The 26052-nt window shown below is 45.8% G+C and overlaps 1 protein-coding gene across 6 annotated transcripts in view; it reads right to left on the bottom strand.

Moving 5' to 3' along the window:
* Positions 1-10569: 10569 nt before the first annotated feature.
* SPPL2B (signal peptide peptidase like 2B) overlaps positions 10570-26052 on the bottom strand; it is a 99272-nt gene continuing 83789 nt past the window's right edge. For 4 of the 6 annotated variants that reach the window (XM_039515180.1, XM_039515177.1, XM_039515178.1 and 1 more), the window contains 2 exons: positions 14662-14822; positions 10570-11640 (listed from right to left, as the gene is read on the bottom strand). In XM_039515180.1, coding sequence (XP_039371114.1) covers positions 11326-11640; positions 14662-14822 — 476 coding nt within the window. In that variant the 3' untranslated portion in view covers positions 10570-11325. Of the gene's footprint in view, positions 11641-14594; positions 14823-26052 lie in introns of all 6 variants that reach the window. The other 2 variants (XM_039515181.1, XM_039515182.1) reach the window with 2 other exon arrangements.

Below are 26052 nucleotides of genomic sequence, written 5' to 3'. Positions count from 1 at the left end.
GAATAAAAGCCTGACAGTGACAGTGAGCAAGTAGGTGAGACCTAAAGACACACAAGAAGCAGACAGATATCAGATATCATCCCGTCATTACCACGGCTTTGAAATAAAGAGCTCTACTTGCACAAACTACAAGAGGTCTAAGAATCAAAATCCTTGCCCCCAAACTGAAAACAAAGCAGTTCATGCACACAGCCACCAGCTTCAGTTGGTAATAGCAGAGGGTAGGGGGGTAGAGAGGGAAATCAGAAAGACGGCCCACTGCTATCTTTCCATGCAAGCTTGTTGCTAAGTGTGTTGGCATCATGCATATGTCCACTGGTCACATCTATAGCATGCCGATTTTTCAAAACCTCTACTGTTAGCTGTGGAAACCCACTCAAGGGATCACTTTCATGGCATACTGGGGTGTGTGTGGAGTCTTCAGGTTCAGGGTCTCTACTCCTTTTGTCTCCTTGCTGTGCACATTCTTAAGCATCTTAAATTTGGCTCCATGGTGAGGGAGGATGTGCCATTTTAATGCCATTGTTCTGACCACAGTCAAACTTTTAAGACAAAAGATGTTTTCCTTTGGTTAAAGATAAAGTTAAAAAATACTGCATTGGGAATAATCTCATCAATTACTACCATTCTTGAACAAAGTGACAGCTAATCTTCTGCGAGTACACTAGACAGGCTATAGTCATTGATGGATCTCTCTTTAGTAACTGAACACTAACAAATTCAGACTATCTTTGTCAGCAGTTTTGGCTAGTAGGTGCTACTGATATGGCAGGACTGGGCAGTCTTACACTGTACTGACTCTACCCCTTCCTCTAGGTTGTGATGGGCCGCTGCTCATGTACCTAGACAACATTCTTCTGCAAATTTAAATTTCCTTCTCTCCATCCTAGTCAACATACATATTGAGTCCACAGCAAAGATCACAAGACATAGAAGACATCAGTGCCAGCAGAATTTGTCTGTGGTAAAAATGTTGAGGTCCATGGTAATTTTAAAAAAAACTGAATGACATAGTATCAGAGGGGTAGCTGTGTTAGTCTGGATCTGTAAAAAGCAAAAAAGAGTCCTGTGGCACCTTATAGACTAACAGATGTATTGGACATCTGTTGACAATGACATAGCGATAGACTTTGCGGGTGGGGGGGGTTAAGTACGGTAATTTTGTCAAGTGTCTGTTGTGCACTTGTCGGTGATGCTAGTGGGCAAAGGAAAATAGTTTGAAGAACTTGCTAAAATCATAACATTGTCCTCAGGAGAGGGCATCTGTTCACTAACGGTTCGGGTACTGTGCATTCTGTTGATCTTAGATCTACTACAGTATCAGTGGTCAAAAATGCCATCTACATATTAGACCGGGGTAGGCAACCTATGGCACAGGCGGCATGCGAGCTGATTTTCAGTGGCACTTACACTGCCTGGGTCCTGGCTACCAGTCTGGGGGGCTCTGCATTTTAATTTAATTTTAAATTAAGCTTCGTAAACATTTTGAAACCTTATTAACTTTACCTACAACCATAGTTTAGTTATATAGACTTCTAGAAAGAGACCTTCTAAAAACATTAAAATTTATTACTGGCACGCAAAACCTTAAATTACAGTGAATAAATGAAGACTCGGCACACCACTTCTGAAAGGTTACCGACCCCTGTATTAGATTGACAAGAAGACTCTGAGATGTGGGTCTGGGTACCAATGGTTCATGCATTTGTCATTCCTAGGCTTGATTACAGTTGAAAGTACAGACCAAGAGGAAGGCGTAGGTATTTAGAAGAGCTGTTACATGTTACACTAACATGGCACAAAACAAAGTCACCACACTACCATGCACAATGTACTTGTTCCTGATCCAATACAGGATTCAATTTGAAGTCAGGTCTTGATCTTCAAAGCCTTCAACAGACTGTGTCCTGTGTACACTATCTGTGACCCCAACCAATCATGATAGCTGCGTTCAGCAGAGATAGTGGGCTGGTGATGACATCTGGGCAGAAACTTGCATGTGCTAGGGAATCTGGTGATGTCTCAGCAGCTGGCCTACAGCTGAATTCCTTTCTTCTAGGTATCAACATGACCATTGGTTCAGCATTAAATGCAAGGCCCGTATGTTTACAATTTTTTTGTCTCCTCCCAATCAATAGCCTATAGATGGCAGCAGCCCTTCCCATACCCTCCTGTGGAATTGCATGAGGAAGACAGGAGTTTTACAGATGAATGTTTGATTTATTTTAAATTTGGCTGTACTCAGAATAGAATCATAGATTAGCAGGGTTGGAAGGGACCTCAGGAGGTCATCTAGTCCAACCCACTGCTCAAAGCAGGACCAATCCCCAGACAGATTTTTACCCGAGTTCCCAAATGACCCCCTCAAGGATTGAACTCACAACCCTGAGTTTAGCAGGCCAACGCTCAAACCACTGAGCGATCCCTCCCTCAGTACCATGTGCATGTTAAACTTAGAAATGCTCAGCAAAGAGCCAAATTTCTTGTTTCAATGCCCAGAGACAACCTCTTGTACCTCATACAGCTATTCAGTTCTGAAAGTGAGAAACAAGCTTATTAGGATCAGCCACTAATTTCTCAGGGACTGGTTATTGTTGAAGAAATGTTAGATCAAATATCTACACATTTTAGAGAGCTTTCTTTCCAGGCAGTTTATGAAATCCTATAAGTCTGAAAAGGGGCAAAGGGAAATTTTGTATCTATTCAACTGTACACATGATTCTGTGCTTCCCATATATGTTGCCATTTACAGCCCTACAAATTGCATTATAGCGAACACTTCGCTCAAGCAAAGACCTGCTGAGTGCTGCAAGTGAGAGTTCATGACAGTGGCATTCAATCATGAGACTAAAGAAATTTCAGAGCTGAGCATCATTCCCAAGAGCCCTGTACATCCTACAGAGAGGGACAAAGTAGCTCTGGTGGGCCCTACACAGCTCTCTTAGCTTCCTTACAGCAGTCGGAATGGTCTCAAAGCCCCTTTTCGAGGGAATGAATGGCTCTAAAAGATAATCTTGCTCTAACGAACAAATTCTATTTCTCGCAGTATTAATTATAGCAAGGTGATTGTTCAAATATAGTGATGTATGTGACACTAAGCACCTGTTATCACACTCTACACACTACTGTAATAACCTTTGTACAAAATATGCCTTGTGAGGTATCATTTGAAATTAACAACTCATTAATCATTAATATTCTTGCATGCTGTATGTACGCAATGGGTATTAAGAGTTATGGATATATGATGGAATTATGACTGAAGTGTGCATATTTACGTAAGGACCATCAATATAGCAGGGGGAGAAGATGGCAGGAAACGGAACACTTTGCATTTCAGCAAACACACGTTGGGGAAGAAAGATCATGGATCTTCCTTTGCTACCAGATTCCATGTTGCCTTCCTCACAGCTTGAATAATTTTTTGGGGGGTAATCCTTTGGAAGAATCCATTTCAAAGAAAGGGGTAGAAAACCCCAAAGTTCTCTTTTTTACCTAAGAAGACAAATGCAGCAGCACCTTTGGGCCTCTGAAAGAGATCCTGACCAAGGAGAGGGTCAGTCACCAGCCTGCTGGAAGAGAGGGGGGTGAGAAAGGCCATCTTGAACAAAGCCTGGAACCAAACCTTGCTAGCTTAAGTTTTATATGTGAGTTTTCACTTTTATTTGCTTGTAACTATTTTAACTTTTTCTTATACATAAACTCACTTAAAATCCAACCTCCTTTTGTTAATAAACTTGTTTTACTATTAAGCTAAACCAACAGTGCTGTGTTTGTACTAAAGTGGTTGTCAATTCCAATTAATGTGGCAAACTGGTGTGTATTTTGTCTCCTTAAAGGAGCAAGCAAACCATACTATTTCTTTGAACTGTCAATGAGAGGCTGGACATTGCAAAGCACATGGTTAGGAAAAATCCAGGACTGGGAGAGTGTTGGGGTCACCCTGCTGGTCACAACCCAGGCCAGTGGAAATCAGAATGGGGTGGTGGGGCTGTAGACAGGTTGCTGGGGTTAGAGCTGTTGGTTCAGGGCTGTCTAGCACACACACTCAGGGTATGACCTGCATGCTAGTAGACTGGTTGGGAGTGGCCCAGGTTGGAAGCTGCAACAGTAAGGCATGGTGAGGCCCACACAGTTATTCACAATGGTATGGACTGCACCTCAGAATATGCAGGGCCGGCTCCAGGCACCAGCTAAAGAAGCAGGTGCTTGGGGCAGCCAATACCAATGGGTGGCACTCCGGCTGCTATTGGGGTGGCACATCCAGGTCTTCGGCGGCAGGTCCCTCAGTCCCTCTTGGAGTGAAGGACCAGTCGCCGAAGAGTGGAGTGGCGTGATTGGGCTGCCGTGGCTTTTTTGTTTTGTTTTTGGCCACTTGGGGCAGTGACAGTGTATTAGTAACTTTTCATGAAATATCACAATATATTGAAGATAGTCATAATACATAGCAGGTGGGATTCCAAAAGCACTTAACCACCATTAAAAGTCAGTTAGGAGCTGGGCTCCTAAATTCCTTAGGTGCTCTTGAAAATCCCATTCAGTGAGATTATTGGAAATAATAACTAAGCAGTGGATCTTTTTGCTGCCACAGAGCTCCTGTACAACTGAACTTTATCACAAACTATCCCCCATCCTTTGTCCATGCTATCCTTTGAACCATGTTCAATGTTTTGAGATCTATGGATGAAAACTTTTATTCTACATGAAATTCTTGTACCAGGCTGATCTCAGCTTCCTGTACGTGAAACGCCTACAGAACCAAACTTTTGTCCCAAAGCATTGTAGTACAGCAGCATGTACAACTACCAACCCAGTCCTGAGCAGTGTAGTTTCTCTTATGAGAAATACCATCTCTTGTATTTTAAAGTGAAACTACACCCCATTTTGTACAGCTTTGCATTATGAATATTCACAGGGTAAGAATAACTGGTCACCCTGAATAACTTGTGAAATCTCTTGCACCCCAACTACTCAATTACATTTGGCACTTCTGAGCCTACTGCTGAAGATGCTGTCTGGCTAAAGACTGATGTTATTTGTGACCCAGATGATACAAGTGCCCCATGGAGCATATTCTTTAAGCATTTTCCAAATTGCTCTAACAAGCATTAAAAAGGAGTTCCACAAAATATTTTATAGGATTAAACAAAAGACTGTGAATGGCTTGCCAACTACAAAAGCAGTTTCTCCTCCCTTGGTTTTCACACCTCAACTGCTAGAAGAGGGCCTCATCCACCCTGACTGAACTAACCTCGTTATCTCTAGCCTGCTTCTTGCTTGCATATATATACCTGCCCCTGGAAATTTCCACTACATGCCTCCAACGAAGTGGGTATTCACCCACAAAAGCTCATGCTCCAAAACGTCTGTTAGTCTATAAGGTGCCACGGGACTCTTTGCTGCTTTTACAGATCCAGACTAACATGGCTCCCCCTCTGATACAAAATATTTTGTTTTTAAATAGAGTGAAATTGTTTTTTCAGCAAGGAGGCTGCCTACAGGAGTGGGTTCAGAAATACTAAGTGTAAAAGATAACTTGGGACAAAGCTAAGTTACAAGCAGGTCATGAGTCTATGTTTGTGATCATTTATACTTAGGGCGCTACCAAATTCCCTACAAGGTTATTTTAGGGGGGGAGGGTGTCGCAATATTGCCACCCTCACTTCTGCGCTGCCTTCAGAATTGGGTGGCCAGAGAGTGGCAGCTGCTGACTGAGGGCCTGACTCTGCAGGCAGCAGCGCAGAAGTAAGGGTGACAATACCATACCAGGCCATCCTTACTTCTGCACTGCTGCTGGTGGTGGCGCTGCCTTCAGAGCTGGGCTCCCAGCCAGCAGCTGCCACTCTCCAGTCGCCCAGCTCTGAAGGCAGTGCCACCAGCAGCAGCACAGAAGTAAGAGTAGCAGTACCATGACCCCCTCATAGTAACCTTGCGCCTTCCCCCCCACAACTCCTTTTTTCGGTCAGGACCCATACAATTACAATACCGTGAAATTTCTGATTTAAATAGATGAAATAATTACATTTATGATATTTAAAATCTTTTGACCATGAAATTGACCAAGTTGGACTGTTAATTTTGTAGGGCCCTATTTATTTCATTTCCAGACACCCAAAGCAGGAGTGACAAGAACTGAAAAAATGATTCTGTGGCCAAGCCAAAGAGGCCATAAGAGGAGTTACATGAAAGAGCCAAGGAATCCCTAACACAAGTGGAGTTCAATAGAAAGTAGTTAAGGAGACTCAATCCAGATACATTTCTGGTATGAACATTACAAGCGAGCAGGAAAAGGAACAGAAGAGGCTTCCAAAAACTACAGGGCAAGTTCCACAGAGATGAGAGGTTCAACATGCACATCTGCTCAATCATTTTATTTGGAAAGATGCTTCAACATGGACTGAGTTACAGAAGAACAGGGTTTTAGTAGAAAACAGCCTTTAAAATCCCATGTCTTTATAAAGGACCATGAGAGATTCCAGGACAGTACACAACACAGAGGTCAAAACTGTAAGCAGATGGCAATTCACCATCTTTCTATTAGTTGCCCAGGTAATGCAGCTACTACCTCAGAGCCCTGCCTCAGTACAGTGAGCCAAAGTAACACTGCCTGGTCCCTCTCTGTCACCACTGGTCATTGCTGCCTTCCCTAACATACTGCCATCACACTCATGGAGCTCTCAATCTTAGCCCTGGTCTACACTTGGGGGGTGGGGGTAGGGAATCGAGCTAAGTTATGCAACTTCAGCTACATGAATAACGTTCTTAGATCGACTTACTGTGGTGTCTTCACCGCGGTGAGTCGACTGCTGCCGCTCCCCCATTGACTCTGCCTGCACCTCTCGCAGAACTTAAGTGTCGAGGGAGAGTGCTCAGGGGTCGATTTATCATGTCTAGATTAGATGCGATAAATCAATCCCCGCTGGATCTAGCACCGCCTGCCAATCCGGCCGGTAGTGAAGACATACCCTCAGATACACAGATCATGGGTACAGAAACAAACTTGGCTCATGAACTGTGCACTGCTGAGAAAAATGCTTTTAAGACTTTTAAGGCAGTAGGAATGTGAGGGAGAGTTTGAGGGCAATCGTAACACAGACACAAAGTCTAAAGGAAAGGCTTGAAAGTTCAGCTTAGAGGTAAAGAAATCAGCTACAAGAACCACCAGATCAGAGGTGGTTAATACAGAAAAAGGATAAAAACAATGGAGTAACCTGGCAATCTTCTACAGATGTATTAATGATCCCAGTGGAAAAGATGCAGAAAAAAAACTGAATGCATGCTACTGATTTCCCCTCTCCTTTTTTATAGGAACTTCATTGATTGATTAGATTACAAGTTCACCTTCAGTCAATGATAAGTGGTTTCAGGGGTTTAATTTCTACATTTTGTGGAGTTGTCTTATCTTTCACTGTTATCTTAAAAAGCAGGGTAAGTTTTCTCATGCTGTAATGGATTGCACTTAAAATACTCTTCATGTGTAATATGACTAAAGAAAGAGAAGTATAATTTAAAATAGTGTTCTGAGTGTTTCTGACTCATGCACCACCTCTATTCAAAATTCTGCAGGCCAGATTCTGTCCTCTGTTCCATCTGTGCAACCCCTCTGTCTTCAATAGGACAGACAGGTGGAACTGAAGACAGGATTTGGTGTGCTAATTAGAATTTTATGATGCCGGAGCCAAAATAAACCTAGTTCCCTCTCCCACTGCTGTAGAGATTCTAAAGGAGTATGAAACAGGAAAAATGTATGTCACTAAAACAAGTACTTGTGACCGAACACACAATTTTGTGGAAGTAAATTCTGTATCCTCTGATTATTATAGCAAATTAATTTTCAGTTAACCAGATACTGAAGGATGCAAATATTAAATGCTTCAGCATTACTTTTAAAATGTGCATTTCAACAATAATTTGGCATTGTACTGACAAGTTTGCTATCAAATAAAAAATTAAACTTATGAAAATATTGCTAGCTCTTTTCAATGCAATATTGAGTTTTACAATATTAAAACCAATCAAGGAAGCTTTTAAAAAAAAATAAAATAGAAAAATGTAACCTTATCATGAAACATTTAAAACAAACTGGTTTATCATGAGGGAGAGTGTTACTGCTCAGCACAGAGACAGAGCCCAGACAGCCTCAGCCACATAGAACGATCAGGGTCACCTGATTTAAACAGTATTGTAATGGTCAAAGCATCTCCAAATCACCTATTTTAACCAGAGGTATTGCATTAGTGTGCTAACCATATCCATTTCCTTACATGTCTTTATAGGAGGTGAAATGTGCACATGATATTTCTGGGGATAATTCACAAAAGCAAAGGCAAATGATCTCTCCTAAACAGATTAGCCAAGAAGACTACACAATAAAAGTAACTTTAAAATGCTTACTACAAGTTAGTTATAATGCTCTGAATTCTCTCTTTTCAATTTAGTTACAGGCAACATGATGGTCTATGTTCTCCCATCAGACCTCTGTTTCACCTCTGGAAGCAACACCACAGCAAATGAAAAGAAATGTATGTTTCAGGAAGTTTGATAAAACTTAATACTTTATCACCAAATAAAACAGGTTTAATATTAAACATATACAAATTATGTTTAATGTTATGGTTGAAAGAGAATCAAGGCAAAAGGAAATTCAAATGTCATGACACATCAGCGTCAACTTTGAATTTCCTGGCATTCGTCTGTCAAGTTTATTATTTAAACACAGTTTTTGTTTGTTTGTTTATAAATGTTTAATATACATATTTATAAAATGGCTTAAATTAAGGCATCATCCAGCTGGCTGAAGTGTCCAACACAAGCATCTCTGTCACTCTGCATGACTAAAAGCTGGTTCAGCTTACCCTCAGCAAAAACAACATTGCTCATAAAGGAGAAGAGGAAATAAAATAGGTAAAATCTCTTTAGTACTGTTCAAAACATGTTGCATTCAGTTAATTTGAAAACCAAATCTGAACACACTACAGACTTTAGGACTCGGAAAACCTTTCAAGAAACTCACCATCATTTCAGCCAGAGTTGAGTCAACTTGCAGACAGAGCCCAGTTAAGGTCATCAAGGCTTAGACAGAAGATGGTAAACTTCTGAACCCACAGGGTAGTTTTACAGAAAGCCTCTAATATTCTGGAAAATGAATATTGTCCATTTAACATGAAACAGTAAAGGGAAAGCGGCTACAGTCTAAAAGACACAGCATAAACTTTCAGAAGGCCTACTCAAAGGAAGGAAAACAGAAACAGAATCATCACGTACAGCTGCCAACTGAAAGCCTTTCAAAACTTGATCCAAAAGGCCAACTGGAGCTTAATATTAATACATTTTTTGGGTCCACTGAGACTATACTCTTGAAAGTGTCACACTATATGTCTTGCAATAATTCTTCTCTCAGAAGAAGTGTATTTATTAAGTGGCAGAGGGATGGCCCTCCCCATCGAGTTGAAGATTATATTCTATTTCCAGGATATTAACAGGTTCCTGAAAACCTTGTTAATTGCATTTAAAATGCAAGGTTTTTTTGAATGGATTGGAATGTTTATAATTAAAATAAAGAATGTGCATGTCTTAGAAATAAATTAAATGGCTCTGATCAGTAAATTCTCAAACAGAATAGATTCTACATAATATTTATAATTAACAAAAGTTAATCTGACAACTTTGCCCCTCTGCATGTGCAACAGGTGTGCAAAGAAGCGAGTCAGGTTGCACAAGAGATGCCCACATTTTGAATATTGAAAAGCTGCACTGGCAACTTATGAACAACACCTAATCTTGTTAAAGCTGAATAGACTGTAGTCTCCCTAAACTTCATTGTGGAGATACAGCTCTCCCATTGCATGGTAGGGCATCTATTCCGCAGTTCTAGAACAAGTGAAGGTGGCTATAGCCTCATTCTAAAACCTTGCAGGTCACTTTGAACACTCCTAGGACAAAAACAAAACCTGACTTCTGGCAGCTGACCAGTTATAAAGAGGTTGCAAACCATGAACAGCTGCACCACAAGCTCTCCTTTGAAGAGAACTTCAGACTTTTCTTCAGCAATAGGCCAAGTCTGCACTACAAAGTTTTCTCAGCATAGCTATGTTGGCCAAGGGTAAGAACCTCCTCCCTGCAGTTGACCCAAGTGTAGATGCAGCTATGACAACAGAAGAGTGCTTCAGTTGGCACAGCTAACATAATTTGGAGAGATGGTGTTACTATGCCAACTGAAAAAACCCTTCTGTGTGCATATGCTGCATTTACACTAGAAGTTTTTGTCAACATAGCTATACTGGTATAGCAATACCAGCAAAATATTTGTAATGTAGACAAACCCATAGAAATCAAAGTTATATTCATAAAAATAATAGTAAGCAGAGATTCAAAGAAACCAGCTGAACACCCTAAATCAAAGTCAGTGCTTAAAGTCTCCTGCAGACCACTCTGCTAGACCACTAAGTTGTGCAGAATGTTACTATTTGTGATCTGATTTATCTGGTAAATAAGGATGTAGGGTGCTTTTAAAAACAAAACAAAACAAAAAACATCAAAGATACTTCAAGTAAGCTTGTCTACTGTGTATTATTCTGCAAGGTCCACTCAGTGAACGTTTTATTTCAAAGACAGACCCTAGAATTCATAGGAGTGCTTACAGTGCTTACTGGAGATCAATGCATCCTGCCTTTTAATCTAGAATATCATTCAACCCAGGCACCTGGAAGTGGAAAAAAAAAAGTTGAGGAAAGAGATGCATTTAATGCACCATGGTAAAACAAATCCTTTCAGAAGACTGGTAATTTAACCAGTTCTCAACATTTCTTGAGTGTCAATTTATACTAAACCATTCACTTGCATCAATGGCTTTTACAAGCAGAAATTTAAAAGTATCAAGGAGGGAAAATCTATAAAACTACAGTATTTCTCCCCTCTTAGCATTGTAGCAGACTTGTCCAATGCTTATCCTCCACATTAATCTACACTATACTAAAGCAGCACAACAGCCACACAAGCCCAGAGTACTGTATAAATAAAAATTCTTAATATTACCCTAGTATAATGAAATAGGAAAGGTAAAAGGCATCCAAGTAATAAAATGATCACTGAAATTTATACATCAGAATTTTTGTAAAGCACCATATTTCAGAAAGCTGTTTGAAATGTATAGCTGTATCTGAAGTCAAAGGCAGAATATCCTTGCATTTGATGATCAGATTCCCAGTGAGGGTCCTCAATGAATGTGAACACTACTGAACCAGTCTACATACTGGTTTTCTGATTTTATGTGGGGAAGTTTGGTGATGGGGGGGAGGGGGGAGAGAGGATTTCCTATTTCATCATCTAATCCAGCTGGTTCTTTTCTACTGTTAGGCTCTTGCTTTCAGGATCATCCTTGTTCTGACTGGTTTGTTGTTCTATTTGTGGGATGGAAATTTGTGGCTGTTCTGCTCGAATGCTGGGATTGGTCAGCTCCTTGGTATTCAAGTTAGGCAGCTCCTCTGCACACTGGGAAGGGTTATTTCGATCATCTGCATGAAGCGTGGGGTTGGTCATTTGTTGTTCTGCTTCTTGTTGAGATGCTGGTGCATTCGTATCTTTGGGGGGGTTGGGGCAACTGACAGGAGCCAGCACCAATGGAGGATGAGGTAGGTCTTTCTGTAAGAAAAAATAAAAATAAAAATCATTTTTAGGATGATGTGCAGTGAGTAACAAGAGCTACTATTTAAGAGCTACTAACAACAGCTACTAAGAGCAATTTAAACCATAATTTCTCAAAACAAGCTAGTTTTTACAGGAGACCAATTATTATACTGAATGGCCAACAGCAATTACACAATGGTCTTTTGGTGAAGGAGTTCAAAAATATGAACTGAAGCACACTGAAAGGAGAAGGATTACTTGCTGCGCAACTGCAGTTAATTCAAATCATCCCTAATTGTTGAAAGATTTGCACATCTATTCTCTGGGCAGGTCCCACTGAGTAACAAAACACAGTAGGAGAATGCTCTCTGAGGAATCTAATTAAATGCTTAAAGCCCATAGGCTCATTATCTCTGACTGATATGGGAAGCACTCTCAGCTCTCTTCCTGTTTACCTGCCATGGTGACAGCTGCTTCCTATCCTCCCTAATAATAAATAACAGCTGGCACTTTTCTGGCACAGATCACTGGATCTCAAAGTATTTTAACATTAATTAAGCTTCACAATTCCCCTAAGACATTTTATTCTCATTTTACAGTTGAGGAACTGAGGTATAAGATATGTTAAGTAACAACCCAAGTTCACAAAGTACCGAGATGAGAAATTAACCCCCTGCCCCAAGCTCTACCCATTAGGTCCTATCTCTAACTTTTCCTTTCTACTGGAGAGTAATCAAATTTAAGGGCTACATATTCAATACAGATAATGTCCCAAACATCTGGATAGCAGTAGCCATTTGTTTTAAATCCTTTACCAGTGATTTGCTCTGGTGTTACCCATGATTAGGTGTCTTTAACAGACTACCTGTAAGATGGTTTATTGGTTTTCTCCGCTGTGTTTCATTTTTTCCATTTGCATCCTGAGGGCTCAAGTTTGGTTCCTGTAGTATGTTCTCTTAAATAGAAAGTGCCCTCTCCTCCTTTCAGTCCTTGTCTATCATTTCTATATATGCTCTTCCTACCTGAATTGCCATTTGACTTGTACATTTAATTCCAACAAGCTTCTTCAAACTTAAAGGTCAAGCTTCCTATACATTACCAACTCAAACTCAACCTGCCTATTAGCTCTGTGCCTGGCATTTGTGTAGACCAGAGATGGGCAAAGCCCACTTTATAGCCATCATTAACCTCAATGTAGAGAATACAGATTCTAACAAACCATCTTCATCTGAACACCCACGTTGCACTAATCTGCAATGGGCTGCACTCCTTTCTAAGGATGTTAGTGACGGCTTTCTTTTACACAAATCAGCTGCACTTTTGCACTCAACAAGTTTCCAATGTGGCCTTTAGATAGCCAAACTTTTCATATCAAAGGGATATAGATACTAAATACAAATTGTGGGTATCAGCAGGATTTAAACAAAGGATTTAAACTTCATTCCACAATGTATCTTTATGGTTATTCATTTTCTCCCTATTCTCATACCTTGAACTGCCTACAGAATAAGGTGACTATATTTAAAAATAAAAAAAGAGAAAGACTTTTGTAGAAACATTCTGGGGCCATGAAAATAATCAAAGACTGAAGTGTTTGTTTTTTAAAGTGTGCTGGTGTTATTACTGCCAGCTTCTGACCCAATAGTTGCATAATTCTCCGAGGGGAGGATTTTTCATAGTAACTTAGTGTTCTGAGTGAGGCCTGGGTGTACACTTCCAAATGTTGCCAGTATAACTATGTCAGCTGGGTATATGAAAAAAAATCACAATCCTAACTGACATAGCTATGCTGGCAAAAGTCCAAGTGTAGACACAGTTATACAGATAGCTCAGTTCAATCAGGGAGGTGGCATAAGCTACATCAGCAAAAGAACTCCTGTCAGTATAAGCTATGTCTCCACTAGGTGGGTTTGCCAGTATAGTTATGCTGATATACACCTCTACCTCGATATAACGCTGTCCTCGGGAGCCAAAAAATCTTACCGCGTTATAGGTGAAACTGTGTTATATTGAACTTGCTTTGATCCACCAGAGTGCGCAGCCCTGCCCCCCCAGAGCGCTGCTTTACCGCGTTATATCCGAATTCGTGTTATATTGGGTCACATTATATCAAGGTAGAGGTGTAGTTATATTGGCAAACCCTTTGTGGTATAGACAAGGCCTGAGTTTATCATGAAACCGATCAACTGACTAACATTCACTCTGAGCAAAACAACTGCTTTGATACTGGACTTGTCTCTTCACTCCAAATACTGTTTATCACACTGAACTCTCATTCCACTGGGCAGTGTTTCCTGGTGAACACACAATAAATTATACTCTGTATGGGAATACATTTTGAACAAAAAAAATCATTCTAAAACAAACAAATACAAAAAACAAATCCACAAGTGTTTTGACTTAAGTGAAAAACCAGGATGTTTCAGAAGCTTGTGGGACACCTTATGAAAAATCTAGTCTCTTTCTGCAGGATCTTCAATTGATTTGCTGCATCTTTACCCTTATATTAAATATCTGTTCAATGAATTATCCCTTACTATGAGGTACCTACTCCCTTCATTTAACTTGCAACAAAGAATTTAACAGATTAGCCTAAAGGTGACAATTTAAGATCCTAAATTAACTCCCTACCTCCCTAACTCCTTTTGTTAACCTGCAAAAAGATCCTTACAATTCTTCATATTCATGGAAGTTACTTGATGAAGTTATAATTAATAAAACATATAAGAAAGCTATTTGTCACAAACACCAAGACTTAGAGCAGGATCAGGGTGGATAGGTAGGGACTGATCTACTTTATACTGGTTAGTTTTAGTGGCTACAAACGTTAAAGCAGAAAATTCTAAGACTCATGTTATACAATTGCTAAAGCCTGAAAAGACTCTTTAGGACCAAAACATGAACATTAAATGAATGCAAAATATCAAGTTCTTTGTTTTGTTGGATAGTACTACAATATTTTACTCAACTTTAATTCTATTTAGGATTTATAATATTAGTATTTCTTGAAGACACTCATATCAAACTGGTATTCACCGCAAAGCCGCTGCCCGTCCAGAACATTGCAAGCTCCTTACGCCAAAGAGCCACAGCAAAGCTAGTGATAAGGGTACAGGGCACCAAGTAGAGCAGAGCTGGCTGACCCATCTGCATCAATGCCAAGGCTACAAAGGTCACCAGAAGGCCAATGCCATATGCTAAAAGGAGATAAAAATAACAAAAGAAAATAATTCAGATACAGCTCTGGTCAAGAATGGCAGCACAATTATCTAGAAAAACATTCTAATGATAGCTTCCTTCAGTTAGTAGTATGAAGCTGCTTTTATAGTGCTTTGCAGAGACTTCCCTAAATACCACCACTCTGTGTCCAACATTCGTTCAGGATTACTCTTTGCTAAACATGGTAAGATTATCTGCTAGACCAGGGGTGGGCAAACTACGGCTCAGGGGCTGCATCCGGACCTTCAGATGTTTTCATCTGGCCCTTGAGCTCCCGCTAATGAGAGGGGTCAGGGGCGTGCCCCACTCCGCTGTGTAGCTTCCAAGAGCAGTGGCATGTCCCTCCTCCGGCTCCTATGTACAGGGGCAGCCAGAGGGCGCCGCATGCTGCCCCCGCCCCAAGCACCACCCCTGCAGCTCCCATTGGCTGCAGCTCACAGCCAATGGGAGCTGCAGGGGTAGCGCCTGCGGACAGGGCAGCACACAGAACTGCCTAGCCGCACCTCTGTGTAGGAACCGGAAAGGGAACATGCTGCTGTTTCCGGGAGCTGCTTCAGGTAAGTGCCGCCCGGAGCCTGTACCCCTGACCTCCTCCCGTGCCTCAACCCCCTGCCCCAGCTCTGATCCCCCTCCCACTCTCCGAACCCCTCTGTCCCAGCTTGGAGCACCCTTCTGCACTCCCAATGCCAATAAGGAGGTGCTAGTCCCGTTGTACAAGGCGTTGGTGAGACCTCATTTGGAGTACTGTGTGCAGTTTTGGTCTCCCATGTTTAAGAAAGATGAATTCAAACTGGAACGGGTACAAAGAAGGGCCACTAGAATGATCCGAGGAATGGAAAGCCTGTCGTATGAAAGGAGACTTGAGGAGCTCGGTTTGTTTTCCTTAACCAAAAGAAGGTTGAGAGGAGATATGATTGCTCTCTTTAAATATATCAGAGGGATAAATACCAGGGAGGGAGAGGAATTATTTCAGCTCAGTACTAATGTGGACACGAGAACAAATGGATATAAATTGGCAGTCGGGAAGTTTAGGCTTGAAATTAGACGAAGGTTTCTAACCATCAGGGGAGTGAAATTCTGGAACAGCCTACCGAGGGAAACAGTGGGGGCGAAGGACCTCTCTGGCTTTAAGATTAAGCTTGATAAGTTTATGGAGGGAATGGTTTGATAGGATAACGTGATTTAGTCAATAGGTCAATAACGTGCCGCCACTGGTAATTAGTACCGAGGGTCAATGTTGGGCTATTGAAAGTCTTTTTCCTGAGTGTCTGGCTGGAGAATCTTGCCCGCATGCTCGGGGTTCAGCTGATCGCCATATTTGGGGTCGGGAAGGAATTTTCCTCCAGGGTAGATTGGCAGTGGCCCTGGAGGTTTTTCGCCTTCCTCCGCAGCATGGGGCAGGGGTCGCTTGCTGGAGGATTATCTGCTACTTGGAGTCTTTAAATCAGGATTTGGGGACTTCAACAGCTGAGTGAAGGGAGAGAATTATTTCAGGAGTGGGTGGGTCAGCTTTTGTGGCCTGCATCTTGCGGGAGGTCAGACTAGATGATCATAATGGTCCCTTCTGATCTTAAGTTCTATGATTCTATGATTCTATGATCCCCAGCCCCACCCCAGCAGGAGCCCTTACCCCCTCCTGCACCCCAACCTCTAATTCCATGAGCCTGCCATACAATTTCCATACCCAGATGTGGCCCTCGGGCCAAAAAGTTTTCTCACCCCTGTGCTAGACTATGAGACGTTGTCTTTCAGTGAAACAGGACAAAAAGAAGAGTGATCCAGTTGTGCAGTATTTGTGGTACAATTAACTCAATATCTAGAGCAATTTTACAGAGGCAAAATAAATCAATGAAACATTTTATTAAATCATTTGAGTTAAAAAAAAAAAGGCAAGAAAGGCCTTGTATTTCAACCATACAATATTTTAATTACAACAAATACTGCCTGATCACTATAACCAGCACGTCTTGTGATTTGGAAGTGCTTGGCTTTTCACTCACGTTCTTAGGCATCACTGCAACATCATTAAACAGATACCTAGCTGTGTTTGTGATGGGGTATACCAGGCCCTCTGTGGCCCCATGCTGGAGGCCCTGGGATCCTACTACACCATGCTCTAGGAAAGGAACAGTAAAGATGGGTCCTCCAGGCCTGGCTACAGACGCCTCACAGAAGCAGCCAGTCAGAGCCCAGCAGGCTCACATAAAAGGAGCTGCAGGATCTTAGCAGGACAGTTCCTGGCTGAGACCAGAGGGGCAAAGAAGGGTGCTCCTCTCTGGCCAAAGAAGCTCGAGGAATCACCAGCGTTTGGTTCTGGCTGCATTTGCTTAAGCTGTGAGAGAGAAGAGCTGAGAACTTTAACTTGAGCTAAGGGATGGCGATAAATGGGCTACATGGGAAGAGGCCCAGGGAATTAGCAGCATCAAACAGAAGTGAGGGCATATGGCTGCTGTTTATGGGTCCCTGGGTTGGAACACAGCATAGTGGGCATGCCTGGATTCCCCCATCGATCACTGGCTGCTGTGGGGAGCCCCGGGCCCCTTAAAGCGCTGCTGGAACCCTGCTGCTGCTGGGGTAGCAGCAGCAGGGCTCCGGTGGTGATTTAAAGGGCCTGGGGCTCCCCACAGTGGCAGGAGCACTGGGCTCTTTAAATCCCCGCCCGAACCCTGCTACCAGAGCCCTGGGGCTCTGGCAGCTGGGCTCCGGCAGGAATTTAAAGGGCCAGAGGCTCCAGCCGCTGTGGGGAGCCCCGGGACCTTTAAAGCGTCGCCCGAGCCCTGCTGCTGGAGCGCTGGCGGCGCTTTAAAGGGCCCGGGGCTCTCCGCAGCGGCTGGAGCTCCGGGCCCTTTAAATCCCTTCCCAAGCCCAGCTGCTGGAGCTCTGGTGGTGATTTAAAGGGCCCGGGGCTCCCTGCAGTGGCCAGAGCACTGGACCCTTTAAATCCTTGCCCAAGCCTGGCTGCTGGAGCTCCAACACTGATTTAAAGGGCCCGGGGCTCCCCGCAGCAGCTGGAGCCCTGGGCCCTTTAAAATCACCACCGGGGAAGCCAGTCCAGTCCGGCATGGCATACTGGCTCTACCTGCTCCTTGGAGCGACCCTTTATGAGCCAGTTGTCCAGGTAGGGAAATACCTGGATGCCCTGCCTGCGCAGGAAGGCGGCCATGACTGCCATGCACTTCGTGAAGACCCTGGGAGCGGCTGACAGGCCGAACGGGAGCATGGTGAACTGCAGATGGGCACCTGCCACGACGAACCTGAGGTATCGACGGTGTCGGGGAATTATGGCAATGTGGAAATAGGCATCCTTTAAGTCGAGGGCGGCATACCAATCTCCTGGATCCAGGGAGGGAATGATCGAGGACAGAGAGACCATGCGGAACTTGAGTTTTCATACAAACTTGTTCAGCCGTCACAGGTCTAGGATGGGCCTTAAGCCCCCTTTCGCCTTCGGTATGAGGAAATATCGGGAGTAGAAGCCTCTTCCCCTGAGCTCCCGTGGGACTTCCTCCACTGCCCCTGCCTCCGCGAGGGACTGCACTTCTTGAGTTAGAAGTTGCTCGTGAGATGGGTCCCTGAAGAGGGACGGGGAGGGGGGTTGGTGGGGCGGGAGGAGGGAGAACTGGATAGAATATCCCCTCTCTACCGTGCGGAGCACCCATTTGTCCGACGTGATGCGGGACCAGGCACGGTAGAAGGGGGACAGACGTGACCCAAAGGTAGGGGTGGAAGGATCCAGAGTCTCGATTGGTAGGTCTCCCTGGACCGTACCATCAAATAGGGGGTCTAGGCCCTGATGATGGCCTCGATTGGCCTGACGCCTGGCCGGAAGGATGGCGTTGGGGACGCCTCCTGCCATTTCTGCCCTGCCTGCACCCCGGCTCCTGGCGAGTCTGTAGCTGGTACGGGCGGGGGGCCGCCTGCAGCCTAAACTGCCTGCGCTGGGTTGCAGGGGTATGCAGGCCTAGCGAGCGAAGCGTGGCCCTAGAGTCCTTTAGGCTATGCAGACGTTTATCTGTCTTTTCCGAAAATAACATCTGCCCCTCGAAGGGGAGGTCCTGAATTGTCTGCTGGACCTCATAGGGCAGGCCCGAGACCTGGAGCCAGGCTCCCCGCTGCATGACCAGGCCCGTGGCCAGGGTGCGACAGGCTGAGTCCGCCACATCTAAGGCGGCCTGGAGGGAGGCCTGAGAGATCAGTTTGCCCTCCTCCACGAGGGCCGAAAACTCTGGCCGCGAGTCCTGGGGAAGGAGCTCCACAAACTTCGACATGGCCGAACACGTGTTGTGACCATATCGGCTTACAACCGCCTGTTGGTTGGCAATGTGGAGTTGGAGGCCCCCTGTGGAGTACACCTTTCTGCCAGAGAGCTTGAGTCTTTTCGCGTCCCTGCTCTTTGGCATTGACCCCTGAAACCCCCGACGCTCCTGCTGGTTGGCCGCATCCACTACCAGGGAGTCCGTGTGTGTGTGTGTGTGTGTGTGTACACAGGTGTTCGTGCCCCTTCGAGGGGACGAAATAGCACCGCTCGGACCTCTTGGCAATAGGGGCCGAAGAGGCTGGTGTTTGCCACAGGGTGCGGGAAATGTCCGCGATCGACTTTATCAGCGGGAGGGCCACCCTGGATGGCCCGGCGGGAGCCAGGATATCCACAACAGGGTCCGCGTCCACCTCGATTTCTTCCGCCTGGATCGCGAGGCTCTGCGCCGCTCTGCGGAGCAATTGCTGGAGGATACGAGTGTCCTCCAGGGCCAGTGCCGCAGCCGTGCCCGAGACCGCTTCATCCGGGGAGGACAACGAGGAGAGCACCTGGAGCGGTCCTTCCTGCTGTGCATGCAGTCCCTCAGGGTCCTGCGGCACACGGTACCGTGGTTGCGGTGCCGGTTCTGACTCTAAATGCGGCACTGTGACTGGTACCAGGGTCGCCAGCAAGCGGCTTGGCGTAAGATGCAGTGCCTGCGGAGCCGGACCTGAAGCTGCTGCCGGTGCCGCTGCCCTGCTAGGGGTTGCTGAACTTGAAAACGGCACACCCCTGCCCGGCGACAGTGCCGGTGGAGGAGGAGGCAGCTGGGCCGGGGCCACCGAGGTCAAGGACACCGATGCCTATCTTGATCGCGGGCCCAACGCCTGGCCTACCGACTGGTGGTAGGCCCAGGGAGTCCAAAACAGCCACTGCGACGCTGGCTGCCATTGTTGCTGCCACTGTGGGTAACGGTGGCGGCTCGCCCCTGACTTCAATCTCCTGCTCCGCGACCGGCTGGAGCGATAGGAGTCCGCCTCTGAGTCTGAGGTCTCGGAGTATGATGACCTGGAGGGAGCGGCACCCAGTGCCGATGGAGAGCGGTGCGGAGGCGGGCCTCCTGCCTGGTCCGGTGCCGTCCTCATGGCGCGGTGCGGGGAGGGAGGCGACACCATGGCCAGTTTGTCCCTAGACTACACCGGGGGACGAAACACCGTGGGCAACTCCCTGCGGTGCGGAAAGGCCGGCGCCAAGAGTCCCATCAGACCTGAGGCCGCCTCGAACGCCTCCGGGGTCGAAGGGGGGCGTAGGTCTCTGCTGAGGTCCGGAGAATTAGGCTGGTCCGGACTCGACCGCCCTCTCCGCGGTGCGGGAGTCGACGGAACCGCCGAGGGCTGTAGCCCAGTCTGTCCGCTCGCGGTCGCGGATGGCATCGGATCCTGGTGGGGTGAACTATCCCTCACCGGCTTCCTCGTCTTGGCGAGCACCGGCGAAGGCGAGCGGTGCTGCACTGAGGCTGACTTCTTTAGACCCGGCTCCGTCCGGTGCCGCATCTTTGACGACTTGGGCTGAGCCCTAAATCCTGATGCCGGTGCCGTGGCGCTCCGCACCGAAGAAGACGTGCTGGGCATCGCCTCAGCCGGCTCCGGGTCCAAGGGTGGCTGTAGTGCCGCCTCCATCAGGAGAACTCTAAGTCTTTGAGCCCTGTCCTTAAGAGTTCGTGGGCGGAAGCCTCTACAGATAGAGCACCGGTCCTTTTGGTAGCTCTCTCCAAGGCACCTTAAACACGCAGAGTGCGGGTCACTCTTGGGCATGAATTTCCCGCAATCCTTGCAAAGCTTGAACCCGGGGGACCCGGGCATGCCCCAGAGGGCAACGAAACTCGGAGGGGGGGGACCCCCCAACTATATACAGAGAACTACTCAGCTAACTATAATACAACTTTAAACACTAAACAGTAGGATAGGACACTGCCGACTTGCTATCGCAAGAGAAGTTCCAGCTAGCCGTCACTGGCGGTAAGAAGGAACTGAGGGGGTGGAGGGTCGGCGGGCCCCTTTATAGGGGGCCGTGGTGGCGCCACTCCAGGAGGCGCCTGGGCCGACCCTATGGACGCTGCTAGGGAAAATCTTCCGGCTGGTGTGCACGCGGCGCGCGCACACCTACTTTGAATGGACATGAACAACCACTCGAAGAAGAACCACCTCTTCTTCTTCGAGAGAGCTATCCCTGTGGGTGCTCCACTCCAAGTGACTTAAAAGCAGTGTGTCTCAAGGAGGTAGGGACTTCGGATTTGGTAGGAATGCAGTAGATAATACAGCTCTGCCTAATTGCGTATCAGAGTGAGGACCTTGAGTAAGAGGGCCTGGAGATACAGATGAGCAACCATTTTCATGTTCTTTCCACAGGTACTAATGCAGAGAGAGGACTAGATGGTACATCTGAGAGAAGGGAGCAGAAGGAGACTCCACCAATTGGAAGGTATGAGATGCACTGTCCTAGGGATGGGGGTTCAACGACCACCTCTCCCAAGAGAAGGAGGAGGGTGGTGGTAGTTGGGGACTCCCTCCTCAGGGGGACTGAGTCATCTATCTGCCGCCTCAACCGAGAAAACCGAGAGGTCTGCTGCTTGCCAGGAGCTAGGATTCACGATGTGATGGTGAGACTGCCAAGACTCATCAAGCCTCGGATCACTACCCCTTCCTGCTTCTCTATGTGGGCACCAATGATACTGCCAAGAATGACCTTGAGCGGATCACTGTAGATTACGTGGCTCTGGGAAGAAGGATAAAGGAGTTTGAAGCGCAAGTGGTGTTCTCGTCCATCCTCCCTGTGCAGGGGAAAGGCCTGGGTAGGGATCGTTGAATTGTGGAAGTCAACTAATGGCTACGCAGGTGGTGTCGGAGAGAAGGCTTTGGATTCTTCGACCATGGGATGGTGTTCCAAGAAGGAGGAGTGATAGGCAGAGACGGGCTCCACCTAACAAAGAGAAGGAAGAGCATCTTGCAAGCAGGCTGGCTAACCTAGTGAGGAGGGCTTTAAACTAGGTTCACTGGGGAGGGATAGCTCAGTGGTTTGAGCATTGGCCTGCTAAACCCAGGGCTTTGAGTTCAATCCTTGAGGGGGCCTCTTAGGGATCTGGGGCAAAAACTGGTCCTGCTAGTGAAGGCAGGGGGCTGGACTCGATGACCTTTCGAGGTCCCTTCCAGTTCTAGGAGATTGGTATATCTCCAATTATTACCTTTTACCTTTTTTATTACTGGGGGAAGGAGACCAAAGCCCTGAGGTAAGTGGGGAAATGGGATACCAGGAGGCAGCACGAGCAGGAGAGTGCAGGAGGGGAGGACTCCTGTCTCAGACTGAAAAAGCGGGACAATCAGCGAGTTATCTTAAGTGCCTATACACAAATGCAAGAAGCCTGGGAAACAAGCAGAGAGAACTGGAAGTCCTGGCATAGTCAAGGAACTATGATGTGATTGAAATAACAGGGACTTGGTGGGATAACTCACATGACTGGAGTGCTGTCATGGATGGATATAAACTGTTCAGGAAGGACAGGCAGAGCAGAAAAGGTGGGGGAGTTGCATTGTATGTAAGAGAGCAGTATGACTGCTCAGAGCTCTGGTATGAAACTGCAGAAAAACCTGAGAGTCTCTGGATTAAGTTTAGAAGTGTGAGCAACAAGGGTGATATCATGGTGGGAGTCTGCTATAGACCATCAGACCAGGGGGATGAGGTGGACGAGGCTTTCTTCCGGCAACTAGCAGAAGTTACTAGATCGCAGGCCCTGGTTCTCATGGGAGACATTAATCACCCTGATATCTGCTAGGAGACCAACACAGACAATCCAGGAAGTTTTTGGAAAGTGTAGGGGACAATTTCCTGGTCCAAGTGCTGGAGGAACCAACTAGGGGCAGAGCTCTTCTTGACCTGCTGCTCACAAACAGAGAAGAGTTAGTAGGGGAAGCAAAAGTGGATGGGAACCTGGGAGGCAGTGACCATGAGATGGTTGAGTTCAGGATCCTGACAGAAGGAAGAAAGGAGAGCAGCAGAATACGGACCCTGGACTTCAGAAAAGCAGACTGACTCCCTCAGGGAACTGATGGGCAGGATCCCCTGGGAAAATAACATGAGGGGGAAAGGAGTCCAGGAGAGCTGGCTGTATTTTAAAGAATCCTTATTGAGGTTGCAGGAAAAAAACATCCTGATGTGTAGGAAGAATAGTAAATATGGCAGGCGACCAGCTTGGCTTAACAGTGAAATCCTTGCTGATCTTAAACGGAAAAAAGAAGCTTACAAGAAATGGAAGATTGGACAAATGACCAGGGAGTATAAAAATATTGCTCAGGCATGCAGGAGTGAAATCAGGAAGGCCAAATCACACTTGGAGTTGCAGCTAGCAAGAGATGTTAAAAGTAACAAGAAGGGTTTCTTCAGGTATATTAGCAACAAGAAGAAAGTCAAGGAAAGTGTGGGCCCCTTACTGAATGAGGGAGGCAACCTAGTGACAAAGGATGTGGAAAAAGCTAATGTACTCAATGCTTTTTTTGCCTCTGTCTTCACGAACAAGGTCAGCTCCCAGACTGCTACACTGGGCAGCACAGTATGAGGAGGAGGTGACCAGCCCTCTGTGGAGAAAGAAGTGGTTCAGGACTATTTAGAAAAACTGGATGAACACAAGTCCATGGGGCCAGATGCGCTGCATCCAAGGGTGCTAAAGGAGTTGGCGTATGTGATTGCAGAGCCATTGGCCATTATCTTTGAAAACTCATGGCGAACGGGGGAGGTCCCAGATGACTGGAAAAAGGCTAATGTAGTGCCCATCTTTTAAAAAGGTAAGGAGGAGGATCCGGGGAATTACAGGCCAGTCAGCCTCACCTCAGTCCCTGGAAAAATCATGGAGCAGGTCCTCAAGGAATCAATTCTGAAGCACTTAGAGGAGAGGAAAGTGATCAGGAACAGTCAGCACGGATTCACCAAGGGCAAGTCATGCCTGACTAATCTAATTGCCTTCTATGAGGAGATAACTGGGTCTGTGGATGAGGGGAAAGCAGTGAATGTGTTATTCATTGACTTTAGCAAAGCTTTTGATATGGTCTCCCACAGTATTCTTACCAGCAAGTTAAAGAAGTATGGGCTGGATGAATGGACTATAAGGTGGATAGAAAGCTGGCTAGATCATCGGGCTCAATGGGTAGTGATCAACGCCTCCATGTCTAGTTGGCAGCCGGTTTCAAGCGGAGTGCCCCAAGGGTCGGTCCTGGGGCCGGTTTTGTTCAATATCTTCATTAATGATCTGGAGGATGGCGTGGACTGCACTCTCAGCAAGTTTGCAGATGACACTAAACTGGGAGGAGTGGTAGATACGCTGGAGGGTAGGGATAGGATACAGAGGGACCTAGACAAATTAGAAGACTGGGCCAAAAGAAACCTGATGAGGTTCAACAAGGACAAGTGCAGAGTCCTGCACTTAGGACGGAAGAATCCCATTCACTGTTACAGACTAGGGACGAAATGGCTAGGAAGCAGTTGTGCAGAAAAGGACCTAGGGGTTACAGTGGATGAGAAGCTGGATATGAGTCAACAGTGTGCCCTTGTTGCCAAGAAGCCTAACGGCATTTTGGGCTGTATAAGTAGAGGCATTGCCAGCAGATCAAGGGACGTGATCATTCCCCTCCATTCGACATTGGTGAGGCCTCATCTGAAGTACTGTGTCCAGTTTTGGGCCCCACACTACAAGAAGGATGTGGAAAAATTGGAGAGAGTCCAGCGGAGGGCAACAAAAATGATTAGGGGGCTGGAGCACATGACTTACAAGGAGAGGCTGAGGGAACTGGGATTGTTTAGTCTGCAGAATAGAAGAATGAGGGGGGATTTAATAGCTGCATTCAACTACCTGAAAGGGGGTTCCAAAGAGGATGGATCTAGACTCTTCTCAGTGGTACCTGATGACAGAACAAGGAGTAATGGTCTCAAGTTGCAGTGGGGGAGGTTTAGGTTGGACATTAGGAAAAACTTTTTCACTAGGAGGGTGGTGAAGCAGTGGAATGGGTTACCTAGGGAGATGGTGGAATCTCCTTCCTTAGAGGTTTTTAAGGTCAGGCTTGACATAGCTCTGGCTGGGATGATTTAGTTGGGGATTGGTCCTGCTTTGAGCAGGGGGTTGGACTAGATACCTCCTGAGGTCCCTTCCAACCCTGATATTGTATGATTCTATGATTCGAAGGGCATAATGCTTAACAAACGTGCGTTCAGAAGTCCAAGTGGCTGCGTTACAGATGTCAGCCAGAGGAACTTTGCATAGAAAAGCCATGGAGGTAGTCACAGACCTAGTGGAGTGAGTTCTGATGCTGGCTGGAGATGTAACTTTCTTTAATTGACAGCAGTTGGATACAGTCAGAAATCCAGTTTGAAAGTCTCTGGGTAGAAACAGGTGTCCCTTTGGAGCGCTCCGCAATGGAGACAAAGAGTCTAGAAGAGTTTCTAAAGGGCTTGGTTCTATCCAAATAGAAGGACAAAGCCCTGCGTACATCTAACATATGCACTGTGGATTCAAAAGAGTTTGCTTGTGGTTTAGGAAAGAAGGTTGGTAGGTGTATTGGCTCATTGATGTGGAATGACGAATGCACCCTTGGAGGAAATTTGGAGTGTAGTCGGAGGGTAACCTTGTCCTTAAAAAATAATCTGAACAGTGTGTCCGCCATGAGAGCTGCTATTTCTCCTGCAGGTCTTGTGGAGGTGATTGCCACTAAGAATGCTGTTTTCATAGAGAGGTGTAAGAGGTAGCAAGTGGCTACAGGCTCGAATGGTTGTTGAGTTAAGCAGGATAATACTAAGTGAAGGTCCACGGAGAGGTAGGAGGTTTAATATCCAGGTATAGGGATTGGAGCCCTTTGGTGATTGGATAAGCAAAAACAGAGGTATCGTCGATCTTGTCATGAAAAGTTGTAATAGCAGCTAAGTGGACCTTG

Source organism: Mauremys reevesii, linkage group 26, assembly GCF_016161935.1.
Source record: "Mauremys reevesii isolate NIE-2019 linkage group 26, ASM1616193v1, whole genome shotgun sequence".
NCBI classification, from domain to species: Eukaryota; Metazoa; Chordata; order Testudines; family Geoemydidae; genus Mauremys; species Mauremys reevesii.
The sequence above is the reverse complement of the archived record's forward strand: the minus strand, read 5'-3'. Positions and strand labels throughout refer to the sequence as shown.